Source organism: Perna viridis, chromosome 3 (genome assembly GCF_037379345.1).
Source record: "Perna viridis isolate PV_CMFRI_1.1 ecotype Kerala chromosome 3, ASM3737934v1, whole genome shotgun sequence".
NCBI lineage: Eukaryota > Metazoa > Mollusca > Bivalvia > Mytilida > Mytilidae > Perna > Perna viridis.
This window is the reverse complement of record NC_142447.1, coordinates 14,044,547-14,061,513: the sequence shown is the minus strand read 5'-3', so window position 1 is coordinate 14,061,513 and position 16,967 is coordinate 14,044,547. Positions and strand designations below refer to the sequence as shown.

The following is a 16,967-nucleotide window of genomic DNA, read 5'->3' as shown; positions in this document are numbered from 1 at the left end:
TATCTATTAAAATGGACATTTTTCTAGTCCACTGACACAGGTAAGAAAATAAAACAACATTTAAAAAAATATATTGTTCTAATCCAATTGAAAATCATGAAATATGGTTTTATCCAAAAATTGTTTTGCATATGAAACTTTATTCGTGCGTCTTTAGATATGGAAACTCGGTTCTGAATATGAGAGAAAACTATGTGTAAGGCATCTTCAAATTTTGTTGACATAAAAGGGAGAAAATCAACAGATCAGCAGCAACACTTCAGGTGAATGTGATATTTTTACTGGATCTTGCTTATACAAATATTAATTTATTGCTATGGTGGCTATCAATGGAATTTCTTATTAGCTAAATATGGAATATTAAAATTTAAAATAGTAGTATTGATTACAAAATCGTTCGTCACTTTGAAATTGTTAACCTGTTGTGGGTAGCTAACTAATTACTCCCATACTTTAAAATGTACGTAATGATATTTTAGATCATTCGAGCAGTCAGTGCTACCTAGAGAATTTCTAATTCATTAATTTTGAATAAGTGTATATATAAACACTTTATATTGCTCATTTAAAGCCATTTCATTTTCAGACTCAGCTGATAGAGGGACAACTCCACCACCAGGCGCCTAAATCATATAGTTAATCAAAGAGAGGCAAAATTCGTGTTAAGGCAATGGAGAAATTTGTACTTGGAAGCTTTTGTCTTTTGTCTATGGTTTTATTAGGCTTTGCCGATGATATAACAGACGAAGAACTTCTAAAAAAGGTAATTTTTTACATAAATGTTTTTTTTATTTTATTTTTCCCAGTCTTTAGTGGATTCCGATTTGCCATTTGCTTTTGTTACTTTGTATGTATGATTTTAGTTGCTTTATGTTCTTTGTTGTATTTGTCTGTTTTCCATGTCTGGTCTTTGTCCTTGGGTTACATTCTTTTGATTTCCGGTAGAATCCTGGTTCCCTTGATTATTCTTCCAATCTCCAATCTTCTTTACTTGTTTTAGAAAATAAAAGGTAACTATTCCTTTACTCATATTAACTTATAAAGTTCTGACTAACTTAAAAGACAAGCAGATTTTTATTTGTTTGCTTTTCTCTACTTAACTCTTTGACGAATTATACTTTGTATTTTAAGTTTAACTTAAATATCAGTTCAATGACATTTTAACACTTTCATTCCAATATAAACTTATCAAATATTAAGTTCTCGAAAAAAAAAATGCACAGGTTTGATAACTATAATAGGCAATAGACAAATTGTCAACCATTAATGGAAATATTAACAATGCGTAACCGTAAGCATTTTGAAAAGCTAAAGTGTCTCATCCGATTGTTATAGGTTCATCCTTTTTAAAAAAATGAACTCTGATAATTAAAGCATGAAAACTAATAACACTTTTATCTTTGAAGACACACATACTTATAAGTTATTTATGCTAGATTTGCGGTATACCATCGCCATAATAATACTCGACAAATACACGAAATGCTTTCATGCTTAATTTAACTGAATAATTATTAAACAATATATCGTCAGCTACGAAATAATAATTCTAAAGGTTTTTTTTTGCCCAAAAATTGCCTATATATCTAGTAAATGAAATCTAGTAAATAAAATATATCGGATAAATTGATGGTCTGTTCGCGAACCTCCGGAACTTGGTTTCTATTTCATATCAAATAAGCTTTTACGTCACAAGCATATCAAAATCTAAAGCGAGCTGCCGGCATACTATTACCAGTGAAGCAGTGCTAAGCTTGCCACATTGATAAATCGGCGGTCTGACTTTTTTAATATTGCCGTATCCTCTTCACGTAATTATTTTAACTGTTGCCAAACGTTCCAGAGAAATTGTCTCCTCTTAAAACCGCATGAAACTTTTGATAAGGGCGATTTATACCCAAGAATTTCGTTAAGCTTGAGATATTTTTTACTGATATTCATTGTTTTTGTGTTTTTGTTTTGTTTTGTTTTTTGGCAATCTATAACATTTTCTTACTAAAACAAAAGCGGAAAGAAAGGGTTCCTCTTGCAAAAAAAAAAAAAGAAACACTGCTATGCTTTCTTTTTTGCACATGAGTATTACTTTAAATGTCTATTGTTTTTAGACAGTTTAACTACATACGGTTACAGTTATTAATAAGTAAGTAGAGTCTTGATTAACCAGTAGTAAGTACATTTTCCCATGAAGACATATTCCGTTACGAGTAATTCCCGGGTTGATTGAAGCGTACGTGATAGACATAATTTATCATAATACTTTATAAAATACTCATCAGAATCTTTTATCTCAACGTCCTTGCACCTGACTGTACAAATGCATTTCGATCACGTTTCGTTTCCGGGTAATTTGATGAAAAAAAACAGGGGATAATTAATGTATCATGTTTTTTTACAAAGGTGCTTATCTATCAATCATCTGTTGCTTTGTTGTATCATATATAGTGTCAGGAACTGTACATTCTTCTAAAACATTCATTACCTTAATTTCATTATTTGTTGGTGCTTTTTTTAAATTTTGTTAACTGTTAATTAATTTTTAATTATCTATGTTAAAATGTCGGTAGTTATTCAAAGGCAAATAAACAGAAAGGCGTAAATTCCCCTTTTCATCCTAAGAATGTTAAGACAAAATCATGATAATAACTATAAGCAAGAATTATGTCCTTACAATTGACATTATGCCTAGTGAAAAAAATGCTTTAATATGCAACACTTAAATTAAAAAGGAAAACACAATAAATGAAGACAGTGGTGTTTTGTTTTTGTTTTTATCATATTGAGTTTGTTCCCTATTGATATTTTAGAATCATCGAAAGCTGTCAAAGATTTATAAACTTGATAATTATTTTTTCAAACGTTACTCTTTTAAATTTTATTTTAGTAATTATGAATGTTATTAGTTCGACAAAAACGAGCCTACAATTTTTTCATTTAAAATATTTTCTTCTCTTTCATAGATCAAAACTAAACAAATACTTCCTGTAAATTATTTTTTACACTGAACCGTAAAAAGATATTAGATTGCCTCACAAAATTTTACCAAAGCCTTGCACGTATATCCCTCAGCATATTTCGTCGTATTTTTTTCAGTATCTACCAAACAGTTTTACTTCTACACGATGCATTGTATTTGTTCCAAAGTTTTGAAATTTCATTTTGTCGTACGAAATGCTGCAATATAAAAACATATTTTCTTAGTCGCTACAGAGCGAACATTTGCACAATCCTTAAACTCACAAGCGATAGCGTGATTTAAATAGTTATCCTCAATTATCAGTTATGTATAATTTGTCATTTTATCCAACCCAGTAGTCAGTATTACAAATTTCAAAATACCTGAAACAATGAGGCTTCATTTCTAGTACTGCGCATAGCAGAACCTCTCGGTGTTGGATTTCGCTGTTTTTGGTACTTGTAAAAAAAGTAAATGTTTGTATCTTGCTTTATATTTTATTCTAATGCTGCTGATGAAAGGTTATGCTTTGATTGCGTTTAGGTTCATTGTTTGAAGTATTGTACACAGTTTACTTTTGGTTTATGGTTTAAAGAATTGTGCTCATGAATATGGTTAAAATAAATGTACTAAAGTTATTGATAAACAGTTTTTTTTTCACACTTAACATAGGCTCATGCTACACTAATTCTTTTAAGACGTACTGAATTACGATTAAATGAAAACAAAGAAATAAAATAAAATAAATACATAAAAATAGGATCATTATTTCAAGATCAATTTTTTATTATTCAGGTATTGTATGCAAGTTATCGTATAGTCCTTTTTAGTTTTGTTTGTAAACATTTTGGTTATCATGATTAGAAAGTAAACAAACAAAGCAGTAGGTATTGTGTTTTACTAAAACCCTAGAACAAATAAGCATGATTACCCATATTAAGAAATATTTTGACGACATAAGTGCTAGCATTAATTACAGATGTAAATAACAGCCATTAATTATGCAGGTGTAAATATTGATCAGTAGTTTATTCGTTTTGGAATGTCATCTTAGCAAACCGTGTCATCATTGATAAGGTACTAAGAGTAATCAAGGGAACCAAGATTCTAGCGAAATCAAAAGAATGTAATCCAAAGTAACAAAAGTAAACGAGAATCTAGGACTCTCCCACAAACTGGGAGCGTGGACCAGATGCTTCTGTAGGGTAATATGATAAATGATATATTAAGAGTAAGAACTACAGTATACAAATGGAAGAATAAATCTTGCAATATATATTTTGGAAAAAAAACCTGATAAATATAACTTTTAATTCACGTTTTAACTACATGTAACTGGAATTTATTCTGAATACTCATTTTAATTTAGAATTAGACACGTTAATGCAAAAATATGAACTAAGGATAAACTTCCGAATAGACGGCTAGAATAAGAGACAATAAAAAATAAACAAAACTAGACATAAAGACAATTATGCAGTTTACCGACATGATGTTTGTTTGTTTGTTTGTTTGTTTGTTGGGGTTTAACGTCCGAGCAGCAATATTTCAGCTATATTCAGACAATGAACATGAAATGAAAAAAAGAAAGGATGGGTCACAAGGATAATAGGGTCGACAAATTTTGATTGCCTCCGGAAAAAGGGGGGATGGGTAAGGTAGGGCAATTTAGCCTCCTGTGGCGGAGCGCAAAGGTTCCTACTCCTATCGAATACCACAGCAGGGTTCTTTAACGTGCGAGGAACGTGGCATCTTTCCCAACACGGAGCACCACTATGGTTGGCGGTCAGGTTTTCCGTATTATAGCCTGACAACCCCAGCATGCAACACGCCAGGGGCACCCCATTCCATCACCTGGGGCACACATCCCAGTTGCTCTGTGGGCAGAGCGCCTAGCCCCCGGCTAGGTTTCTGAGCACTATTTAGTCGCCTTATACGACAAGCTTAGCGCTGCTGCAGGCCTATTCTTTTAACACTCGGACCTGCACGGGGCTTACCGACATGAACCCTAAGAGCAAAATGGGCGAAACACAGCGGCAGATGTATGTTTCATTTCTTCCTTATATTCCTTTCGAAATTTTGAATTGTAGTACATTAAATTTGACAATCAGACTACTGCAATATCTAAGCAGCACGAGTTAGTGCAAAATTAAATAGAAAATATTTAGTTCTGCAAACATTTAACTTGAAGGGACTCCCTAAGTTTGCAGCACTTGTGTGATATGACTAACGTGGAAAATTTAAATGGTTTACATAGGAAATTTAAATTATTAACATAAGCATTTTCGACAAAGGGTTGTGATAAACTTACAAATCAAATCGTGACTGGTTTTAAAACATGCAACTGCCTCACTTTGCTAATATCTTGGGAAAATTTTATTTTCATAAATCTAAAATAATAAGTAGTAAAAACGTAAAAAAAATGAATAAAACTGCAGGTCATGGTTAAAAGAGAACTTTCTAAAGAAGATTTTAAGGAGGTAGACCTAGGGTAAGGGACATAACTCAGTGATATGTTTGTATTATAATCAAATTCACCAAAACCTCTAAAGCTTTTGTTTGAAGCAGCATAAAATGAATCCAAGTTAATTAGATGCTTTCTTAGGATTGATGTAAAATGCTGAATAAAAACGTTTGAATCATTTTTAAGAGTTGTTACCCTAGGTCTGCCTCCTTAAGTGACATGTACATTATGTAGCATATTATAAATATGTCGCTTCATTGATATCAAACCCTGTTTCATTTTGTTGATACGATGATGAAGAATGATTAAATATATTGAATGAAGTCACACTGTACAATAAAACCATGACTAAATCAAACCAGATTTGGACTTTCACATTCGTTAGGTTTAGACAGGTGTTTTCTTTACCAAGGTAAAAAAAGTAAACTTTTATTTTTAAAACTATCTGGTTTAGACAGAATTTCGTTTTTTTTTAATTGTTTGGGTTATATAGGTTACTTATACATGTGATTCATATTAAATATTTATATATCTATGTAATGGGACAAAAACAACCACATGAAAAGTTCAAAAATTTTGTTTTTTTTATTTTGTTTTCCTTTTTGGTTTTTGTTTGGTTGCTTTGTTATGCTTGTTTTTATTTTTAGATCGAAAAGCCAGAAAGATTTTTGAATTATTATGCTTGAAATGTTTGTTAAAGGTCAAAGTTTATAATCAATATAAATGACTTTTACATGAGATTTTTAATTAAAAAAATATTCAAACTCAAATGATATATGATAGATAACGAAAATTATCATACAGGACAGAAAACTTAAACGAATTTCATTTGTCTTGGTATAAATTAATTTGAGATAAATACTGTAATATTTGTTTGTTGCTTTTTTTTAGTTTGTTTGTTTGTTTGTTTTGTTTTTGTTTGTCTTTTTTTTGGTAAGTTGAAAAGCATAAAAATATCATTGAACTATGAAACTATTAGGCTTGAAATGTTCATAAAACATACCGCTCAATGATGAATAGAAACGATTTTCGGAAAATGTACATGAAAGCTAGCAAGCTGCATAACAACGTCTGACGTTCGAAATTCACTATAGACGATGCATTCAACCCTCTCAGAAAATGCAACAATATTGTAAAACCGGAAAATGATTTTACGCGACGTTATCCGATTTTCAAGCGACATTTGATTTGAGTATGTCCAAGAATTTCGAAAGGCCTTTCTGTAGTGGTTAGTACGAGAGGAAACGAATAACTGCCGCTGTGTGGAACTTGGAAAGTCTGATATTGAAAACTCGAATGCAATATTATTAAGTCACAAAAATGCCAGGAAACTTTTTATAATAAAACCTATTTCATATATTTAAATGTGAATAATTCAAACGACTAATATAAATGAAATAAATCACGAAATTTAAATATCCTTATGAATCGTGCTAAAACGAGTAATCATAATATATAACGATATTTGAAATCGGATTACTTAATCATAACCAAAACCGATTTACTGCAATTGATAAAAACCAATCAAATTAGTGAAATAGGCGTATGCCAATCTTCAGATCTAGAGAAATGAACACGTTCATGACAGCGTCGTTAAATATATTGAAATAAGTTCTATCATTTAGAGAATATTATACATATACTGCATTATTAATCGAATTCATTAATAATTTGATTCAGTTGGGTAACTTGAATAATTAGATAATTAGTTTGAGCCAATAAACCATCCAGCCAATAGTACACTAAATGTACGATTAGTTTAAGGAGGTAGACCTAGGGTAAGGGACATAACTCTTAAGAATCAATCAAACGTTTGTATCAGCATTTTACATCAATCCTATTTAAGCATCTAATTAACTTGAATTCATTTTATTCTGCGTCAAACAAAAGCTTGAGAGGCTTTGGTGAAATTGAATATAATACAAACATATCACTGATTTCACGAGTTGTGTCCCTTACCCTAGGTCTACCGCCTTAATATCGTTGTAAAAAAATCTGTTGTAATTTTTGTTTTTACACTTACATCTGACCACAAATGTGAAATGAAATTTTCATTTTATTCGTGACGGGCTTTTTTTTTGTCGTTATTCATATTCAACTATTTTTGTACGTTTTATACACATTTTGACAATTATATATATAGAATATATTACATGACAATTTCCATACCACTCTCTATATCAGTCGGTTACGTTGGCGAGGGCTGCTACCAAGGCGATATGAAAATATCATGTAATAACCTATTAATCACATACTTATGACTTATAATGCGTCATAAACATTGGTATTATAAACTGAAATGTTTAAATATCAACAAATAGCCTGCCTCAAGTATATATGAAAAGCAGATTCATTTTTATCACAAACGAAAATGCCAATTGTGGTCACCTTTCATTACTATAGATATTTTAAATTGTATCATTTCCAATACATACATTTTTAAGAAATTAAAATTAAGATCTAAAAGACTTTATACATCTTTTTATGAATTAAATGTCATTATTTGTAGGGTTTTTTTAATTATTACATTACTTATTAATCCTACGAGACTGTAATAGACCCACCCCTGAAGGGACACCCTTAAAGGCAAATAATTCCACCGCTTCTTCTTTGCCTCCCTGCTAACACTTGTGGAACATAAAGTGATAAAATGATAACAGACATGGGTGTGGGCTCAAGAACACAGATTAATAAGATTTCCATTATCATTAAAGGCATACAGAATACAGAATGTTTAATAATTAAACACAGATTAAAAATAGCAGACTGCGAGACAAAACTGCAAACTAACATGATAAAAAAGAAAACATATAAGTACATTATTATAATAATAGTATGAACTAAATACAAAGTAAAAACTACTTAAGACAAGTGAAACAGAAACAATGGAATTAAGACTAACAATTATAAATTATCCCTTCCTGTCTGTGGAACCACCTTAAAGTAACTACGGGTAAGGAGAGAGGGATTAAAATTTTCGAACATTACTTGTACTGATAAATGTTGCAAGTTCGATATGTGTTATCGAATTATCGGTAAATCCACAACAGTGTAATAATGCGCATGCTGAACAACCGGAACTAAAAAGCGGTTATCACCCCGGGCTGATGACTAATTATTTCCCCCGACTGATCAAGTTATTGTCCTGTACTGATAACGTACTTTTACAATCGGTAATATCAATTACGAAAAAATGTACATATCAAAATTAAATATTTGAAAATGAGTGTACCCAGACATATCGACTGGTTTTACTTTTACAATATAAGTACTTATAATTAGCTACATGTATTTGCTTCAGAAATACATATGATCAGTTTACATCAAATTAAACATCTAATGGGTTGGTCCCTTTGGGCCAAAATTATTTTGAATAACCAGGTTTGGTACTGTGTCATCAATTAGCGTCGATTGGTCCGCAGTCCGTGCTCCAATAATACAAACATCGTTTTGAACGCTAGTAATAAAAGAATAAATTCTTCAAATCTGGTTGGGTTTGCAATTGCAGCGAGCCCCACGCAGGGCAGACGTTCGTTTCCTCTCTTATAAACCTCTGCAGACAGGCCTTTCGAAATCCTCGGGCGTTATTCAAATCATACGTCGTTTGAAAATCGGATAACGTCGCGTAAAATAATATTCACTTTTCCCGACTTAGTAAGATTCTTGCAGTGTCTACAGTGAATTTTGAACATCAGACACTGTTTCGGGGCTTGCACTCGTTAATTGCCCAAATAAAGTTAGTTCGTATAATCTGTTGCATTTTTGTTACAAGTGGAATCATCTATCTTCGAGTTTTCCTTTGCTTCACCTACGTTTCTGTACTACTGGTGTCTTTTTGAAAATTTTCTCACGTTAAATTCTGAAATATTCTCTTATGATATTGTGATGTGAACATTTTTTAAAATTGAAACATTGGATTAGTTGACAAGTTTGTTTCATGATAAAGAAAATTCTAATATAAGACACACTACCTAGAATGCCACTAAATGACATAAAACCGTTCAAAGTCGCATAGTTTGCATTTAAGGTGTTTTTCATCTGTACTTCTCTTAATATAAGAGCAAGCTTAAGGCGGCGGCATTTTTGTTTCTAATTGCTATAATTACTAAAGAGAACAAAAATTATTGACTGCGATTCAGACAACCTGAGCTGTATAATCGATTTTAAATTACATGTTTTGAGAACTATCAAAAAAACTTTTAATGTTGTAATTAGCTTCTGGTAAAAAAATCGCATGACTAAATTAGAAATCGGCGTTTCGATATTTATATGACCTGAATATAACTTCAAAATTAAATCTAAAAACTCATAACGTGTACGGTTAACCGAGTAGCTTTTTTTTTTTGTATTCGATATTCGGTACTTCCAACGGTTAATCGGTTTACCGTTTTCATCCCTATGGTATTTTCAATAATATATACATCCAAGTACTTATTCAAACACTAAGCTCATAGAAATGTACAAACATATTGAATGAGAGTTTAATTCATGTTTTTCAGTTGCTTAGTGACAGTTCAAGAATTAAACTCAGAGATTTAGTGGACGAGTACTTACTTGAAGAGGACAATGCAGCGAAGATTGACAGTCTCCTGAATCCAGGAGAGCGCCGAGTTAATGTTCCGAAGAGAATATTTTGCAACGGAAACGCAGGATGCTTTAATGCAATCCGACGAAGTCTGGAGGAAGACAATGACTCATCAAACTTGCCAATTATAAGAAAAAGACCATTCTGCAACGGCTTCTTTGGTTGTCAGAATGGAAAGAAACGCTCCTTCAGCGCGCCAGTTGTTCCCACTGTTTCTATGGATACATCAAAGGCTGAACAAAAACGACTGTTCTGTAACTTATATGGCTGTGGTAACCACGGAAAGAGATCTTCACTTTACTCCAAATTACTGGGGAGACTAGAAAGGGTTCCAGAGGATAAGTCTCTTAATATCTAAATATCTCCTTGGGAACAAGGATTATTTTGAATTAGGAATGATTCAATACCGAAAGAAGGATTTATTTTAAGAGTTGGTAGAACATTTTGACAATTTGCTTCCTGAACTTACCGTATAATTGAAAATGCATCAAACATTCTTAAATATAACTACATCATTTCTGATATGTTTTCAGTAGAAAAATGTTTTTTTGTCAAATTTAAACGATCACTAATAGTCTAATAAGCTTTTTCTCATGTGTTTTCTGTTTATTTAGTATTCAGAAAAGGTTTGCTTCAAGAGGATTTTGTGTAAGATGCTTCTGATGTTATTCTACAGATTAATGATTTTCTTTTCTTTAACTCATATTTGATTTCTATCCTATAGAGCAATGATGACAAAGACTATGAATAATGTATGATTCAAGATGGAAGGTTTCCTTTGTTAAAAGATTTGATTTGTAAAACTGACAACTGGTACGCTTCAGTTAGCATTAAAAATTAGTGGAACCGGTCGTCTGATAATTACTTTTGACTTTTAAAACTATTTACCAGTTCAAAATTTGAAAGATTGAATATCTGTCTTACGTGCATTTTCCGTTACTGTACGAATGTTTTTTCATGTTATAAGAGACAGCGCAAGGTATGAACGGACATTAAAAGCCATTGCACTGTCGGTCGCAACACTAAATGCTGCTAAAGGGATAGACAAAGAAGCCATAATACGATTTAGTATATAATTGTTTAAAGGTATTGCTTCTTATCGATCGATTAAGGGATAAAGCAAAGTGCTCTTATAGAAACATAAAAGGGTGTTAATCAGTAAGATCGTCCAATCTTTGTTGCATGCTCGCTCTGCTGTTATTTTCGAGTTGATATAATTCTGAATAAAACATTTTACGATTGTTGTTTTCAGTTTTATAGACAGTTGATAGGTTTGTCGTGTTTTTTTCTCAATATCCAGACAAAGATATTTCTATTTTAGCCACGTTTGTATACTTATCAGATGATCACTCTAAGACGAGATAGAACTCGTGACGTTTCACGTTTTATGACGTTATGAAAATACAGTCAAATGAAATATATTAAGCGGAGCTTCTATTATTACTTTTGAATGAAAGAGGTTTCTCTGTATTGAACATTCATGGTGTAAGAGTTGTTACGGTACTTATCTCATTTCTTTTTGTTTTCGTTCCGTTTTTTTTTTTTATCTTGGTTTTATATTGGCTGGACCCAAAAATATCAAATAAGGACTCAAGGTTATAATTTTCTCATATTTTCAGGACTTTGCACGAAATTATCCAAATATTTACTAAAGGAGATTTCCATCCATTGGAGCCCCGTGCAGGCCCGGGTGTTAAAAGAATAGGCCTGCAGCAGCGCTAAGCTTGTCGTATAAGGCGACTAAATAGTGCTCAGAAACCTAGCCGGGGGCTAGGCGCTCTGCCCACAGAGCAACTGGGGTGTGTGCTCCAGGTGGTGGAATGGGGTACCCCTGGCGTGTTGCATGCTGGGGTTGTCAGGCTATAATACGGAAAACCTTACCGCAAACCATAGTGGTGCACCGTGTTGGGAAAGATGCCACGTTCCTCGCACGTTAAAGAACCCTGCTGTGGTATTAGATAGGAGTAGGAACCTTTGCGCTCCGCCAAAGGAGGCTTAATTGCCCGACCTTACCCATCCCCCCTTTTTCCAGTGGCAATCAAAATTTGTCGACCCTATTATCCTTGTGTCCCATCCTTTTTTTCATTTCATGTTCATTTTATCATCCATTTCATGTTCATCGTCTGAATATAGCTGAAAAATTGCTGCTCGGACGTTAAACCCCAACAAACAAACAAACAAACCATCCATTGGAACCTCTAGGATCGCCAATTAATTGGTTGCATTTGTTCTAATTTTTATTCAAATCACAATTTCCGTTAAAATCGAAAAGTTTGGTTATAGATACTGCATAAAATATAATATAAGATCGAAACAAGCAGAACAACCACTTCAGATAAAGAGACTGGAAATATCATTATCGAAACAAGAAACAAATCACGTACAAAATAAATTTAGACATAAAAAAGTTATAAACATCGAAATTGGGCAATTAAGCCTCCTGTGGAGGAGCGCAAAGGTTCCTACTCCTATCGAATACCACAGCAGGGTTCTTTAACGTGCGAGGAACGTGGCATCTTTCCCAACACAGTGCACCACTATGGTTTGCGGTCATGTTTTCCATATTATAGCCTGACAACCCCAGCATGTAACACATCTGGGGTACCCCATTCCATCACTTGGGGCACACATCCCAGTTGCTCTGTGGGCAGAGCGCCTAGTCCCCGGCTAGGTTTCTGAGCACTATTTAGTCGCTTTTACGACAAGCTTAGCGCTGCTGCAGGCCTATTCTTTTGACCCCGGACCTGCACGGGGCTAAACATTTTAAAGACAATTTAGACACATCAACATCAAAGCATAATCAAACTGCCGAACCAGGAAACAGAAATAACATACAAATGTAAACGCACAATGTAGGCAATTATAAAATACAATTACATAAAAAATAAGACAAAGTAAACAAAGACTCACACAAAATAAAAAAACCAAAGCGTTTGCGTTATGACCTCCCACTAAGTCCGGGTGTCTCATTAGGTTATCCATAAGGGTAACCTACTGATAGAATAATTCTTAGGTAATTTTGTTTTACCATGACTATTTTATTAACAATTCTCTTTTTTTATTTGGTGAGAAATGAGATACAAACCAATTTATTTTTTTAGATTAAAAATGTACAAAACAAAACTAAACCCCCCAAAAAGCAAACAAACAAACAAACGAAATTTCATCACGGTTCGTAATAGTTCCTGAGCCAACAATTATAGCACAATTGGTTATTCCATAATGGTACCCACATCAGAAAGAACGAGTCTTATCTGTTAAAACAACACCGTGGTTGAACCATAATATGAGCCACTTACTCTGATTACACAATTTTACTACTTGCGCTTTTGCCATAAAAAAACAGGAAAAAGTGCAGCCGTATTTTCGTATCAATGTCAAAGTTGGGAAGAATTTATTACCTTGAGTGTGAACTAAATTTTAAGGTAAATTGATTCTAATCTAATTAACATATTATTGTTTTCGTGCATTGTAATTAGTTTTCAACTTCTACAGGCTCCGCGATGTCACATTTTACAACCGTGTAAATTTCTTGTACGTAATGTATATGTAGCCACATTGTAGCGTAAACAAACATAGCAGACATTGCTTCTTCGAAAGTTAATGCCGATTACAGGCATGGAAGGGTATTTTCTATTTTTTAAAATTCATTTTCGATATCGTATACCAAGAAAAAACTTACAAAGAAACATGATTATCAGTAGCCATTTATATACGTATTGAAATAGACAACCACGTTACGTTGTAGGTTCGATGTTGGCAAAGCTTGCCTACATTTCATGAAATCGAATTAAATCCTTATATAGTTACGAGCAATACAAACCGATTACAAAGTGATAAAAAACCATGTATAATGCGACCAAAGATGCCAACCTCCAAACAGCGTTTAAAGTCTAAAATTCAATCTCACTGCAGACCGTCCTCTCAGAAAATGCAAGAATCTTGCAAAGTCGGGAAAAAAGTGAATGAGGTTTTGTTACGTTATCCGATTTTCAGACGAAAAATGTCTGAGAACATCGAAAAGCCTGCCTGCAGTGGCCAGTACTTTGTAAGAAAAGCGTAATCAAGGGAACCAAAATTATAGCGGAAATTAAAAGAATGTAATCAAAGACCAGACATGGAGACCAGACACACATCAAAGAACATAAAATAACCGAAATAATACAAAGTAACAAAGTAAATTAGCAACTCGGACTTCACTAAAAACTGGGAGCAAGGACCAGATGCACCGGTAGGGTAAGTGTCCTCTGCTTTTCTAGAAACACCCGCCCAGTTTCTCATAAAAAGTCCAAGGTAGGCGAAAGAGGAAAGAAAAAATATGACATTGAAAAAAATGCAGCTGGATACACTATAACGATTCATGAGTCCATAAAACTTCTGTAGTGATGACTTCAATCTTGTAGCAACATAAGCCTAATAGTAAGAAGTTTAGCGCGATACAAAAAGGCAAACTCTGGCATAACTTATACACAATAAAACGTAATACGCAGGTGCTGATTGGATGTTGCCCCACATGAAAGGAAAGTTGACAATACGGAATGAAAAGTCATTGCGTTTGTCGTGTAGTATAGTCAATAGTTTTTTTCTTTACAATCGATCTCTATCTTTTATCACAAGTTCTTCCGGATAAATGCGATGTACATGTATAATATACCGAATCTGGGATTTTTTAACGATAATATGCAATATAGCGGAAACTGAGATTAAACGATCTAGCTAAACAATATTTCTTCTTTTGGAACAGATCAGCTATTAAGTCAGCCTCATAAGAGTGAAGAAATAGGTTAATTTGTTCCCATTGGAATGCCGACCGTTTTTTTGAAAAACGCGTCCATCACAGTGCACAAATAAATTGTCGATAAAAAATTCCAGCATTTTGAAAATGTCTTCTTCGGTATACTTGGAAGAGGATTGGAATTGTATTTTTACGAAGTATGAGGAATCTCCACCGAGAATTACATATTTGAATTGAGGTGTACCGTTATTTTTAGAGTGACAACGATATATAATGTTTTCGAGTCATGATTTAAACTGAATATAAAGAATAGAAGCATAAAGAGTTGAAAAATCATGGGTTTAATGCTATTGTATTATGATATTGATATTGAATTGAAGGTACTTAAAAGATATTTTGGATTTTTTAGGATCCACATTGAATTAAATACAATTACGGGAGTAATAAGTGTCGGTGCAGCGCTGGAGACCCTCTTTAACAGCTGTGAGTATAGATTGAAGTTAAAAGTTTTGTTAGAGGTTTGGTGGTACATTTTGCAGATCCAGCTATGTAACGTCGTTTGGATGGATTCCCGTGGCGTTTAAGAATGAAGAATATGGACGGTAGATCACAATCATCGTCTTTGGTAGAGAGACCAAAAGGGCATAGAACAGATTTATGGTTTTTCACAATCTCTCCTTGTAGAGTGTGGTAACTGTGTATTACTGCTATTATTGTCTACGTCTACCTCTGATAATAAACATTCATTTGGATTTATTACGTTTTGCAGACAAAAACAATGTTGCTAGTACGACAAGATATGTACAGTAGACAATATTTTTGCTACATCGGGGTCTTTAAAAACTGATGTAGCATAGACACTCGTTGACCTAGTTGAAACTTTCATACTTTTCAAAATTAAAGACCTCATATGCTTGATCTTCTCTGACAGAGAATAAAATCTCTTTTTGTTCTCGTTTAATCCATTTTCATGCGTATTCCACGGCATCCATTAGAACTTGTAAGTGACAGTTCCAATTTATGGAGCGTGGTTTTCGCGCTTAAGACCTTAAGAACGGACCTTATGGAGTGATCCCTTTTCGATGATGTTTAAGTCTCCCGTAATGACTGACCGGAAACACCATATTTAAGTTTAGAGTTTTTACAAGATAGCCTTGAATTCCTCGATCTAAAGGTACTGCAATATCCTTTTATAACTGAAAATTTTGGATGCAATAGATGAAGTATAGGAATATGAAATAATCGGTATTAATTTGTCTTTGAAATACGGGGTAATTTTGTTCGTGACGTGTTTGTGATGGGGCCCCGTGCTTGCCTGGTAGTCAAAAGAATAGGCCTGCAGCAGCGCTAAACTTGTCGTAAGAGGTGACTAAATAGTGCTCAGAACCCTAGCCGGGGGCTAGGGCGCTCTGCCCACAGAGCAACTGGGTTGTGTGCCCCAGGTGGTGAAATAGGGTACCCCTGGCGTATTACACGCTGAGGTTGTCGGGCTTTAACATAGAAAACCTGACCGCAAACCATAGTGGTGCATCGCGTTGGGAAAGATTCCACGTTCCTCGCTCGTTAAAGAACCCTGCTGTGGTATTCGATAGGAGTAGGAACCTATGCGCTCCACCACAGGAGGCTAGATTGCCCGACCCTACCCCGTTCTTTCTAGTGGCAATCAAGGTTTGTCGACCCTATTATCCTTGTGTCCCATCCCTTTTTTCGTTTCATCATCATTTCATGTTCATTTTATCATAGGTTTCATGATCATCGCCTGAATATACATGTAGCTGAAATATTGCTGCTCGGGCGTTAAACCCCAATAATCAATCAATCAATCAATCAATCAATCAATCAATCATTTCGTGATGTTAGCCAAATTAATTGCATCTATACTTTTGTTAACAAACGGCAGTGGAAAAAATTATCGTTTTTCTTCATCTTGACCTTTAACACAAACTGATTTAAAGAGTCTGTGGAAACCAATATCCAAAATTATGGCCACAAGTCTGTATTATGATGAGTTAGGTTCATTAACATGAGTGTCGAGGTAGGTTCAGAAACTGGAGTGCCAAGACTTTTTTTATAAAAGGAGCATAGTAGAGTGAGAGGTATAGAATAGATTGTAGTTAGAATGTGATGATGTCTAACAGGTTTTGCATGAAAGGAAGATGGTCATCTATACAGACATGCATATTAGGTGATGTTTAGAATCGATGGTCATGGCTCCTTATCTGTCTTTGAT

At 33.8% G+C, this 16,967-nt stretch overlaps 1 protein-coding gene and 1 long non-coding RNA gene across 2 annotated transcripts in view; one reads left to right on the top strand and one right to left on the bottom strand.

The window, feature by feature from the left end:
* The window catches only part of LOC148621103 (uncharacterized), a 37,306-nt gene that overhangs the window by 13,187 nt on the left and 7,152 nt on the right, over positions 1 to 16,967 (bottom strand). The window lies entirely within an intron of this gene.
* On the top strand, positions 587 to 11,243 carry LOC148621105 (uncharacterized). Its single transcript, XM_088575144.1, has 2 exons — positions 587 to 763; positions 9,917 to 11,243. The coding sequence occupies exons 1-2, from the start codon at positions 671 to 673 to the stop codon at positions 10,358 to 10,360; spliced, it is 537 nt and encodes a 178-aa protein (XP_088431270.1). The 5' UTR covers positions 587 to 670; the 3' UTR covers positions 10,361 to 11,243.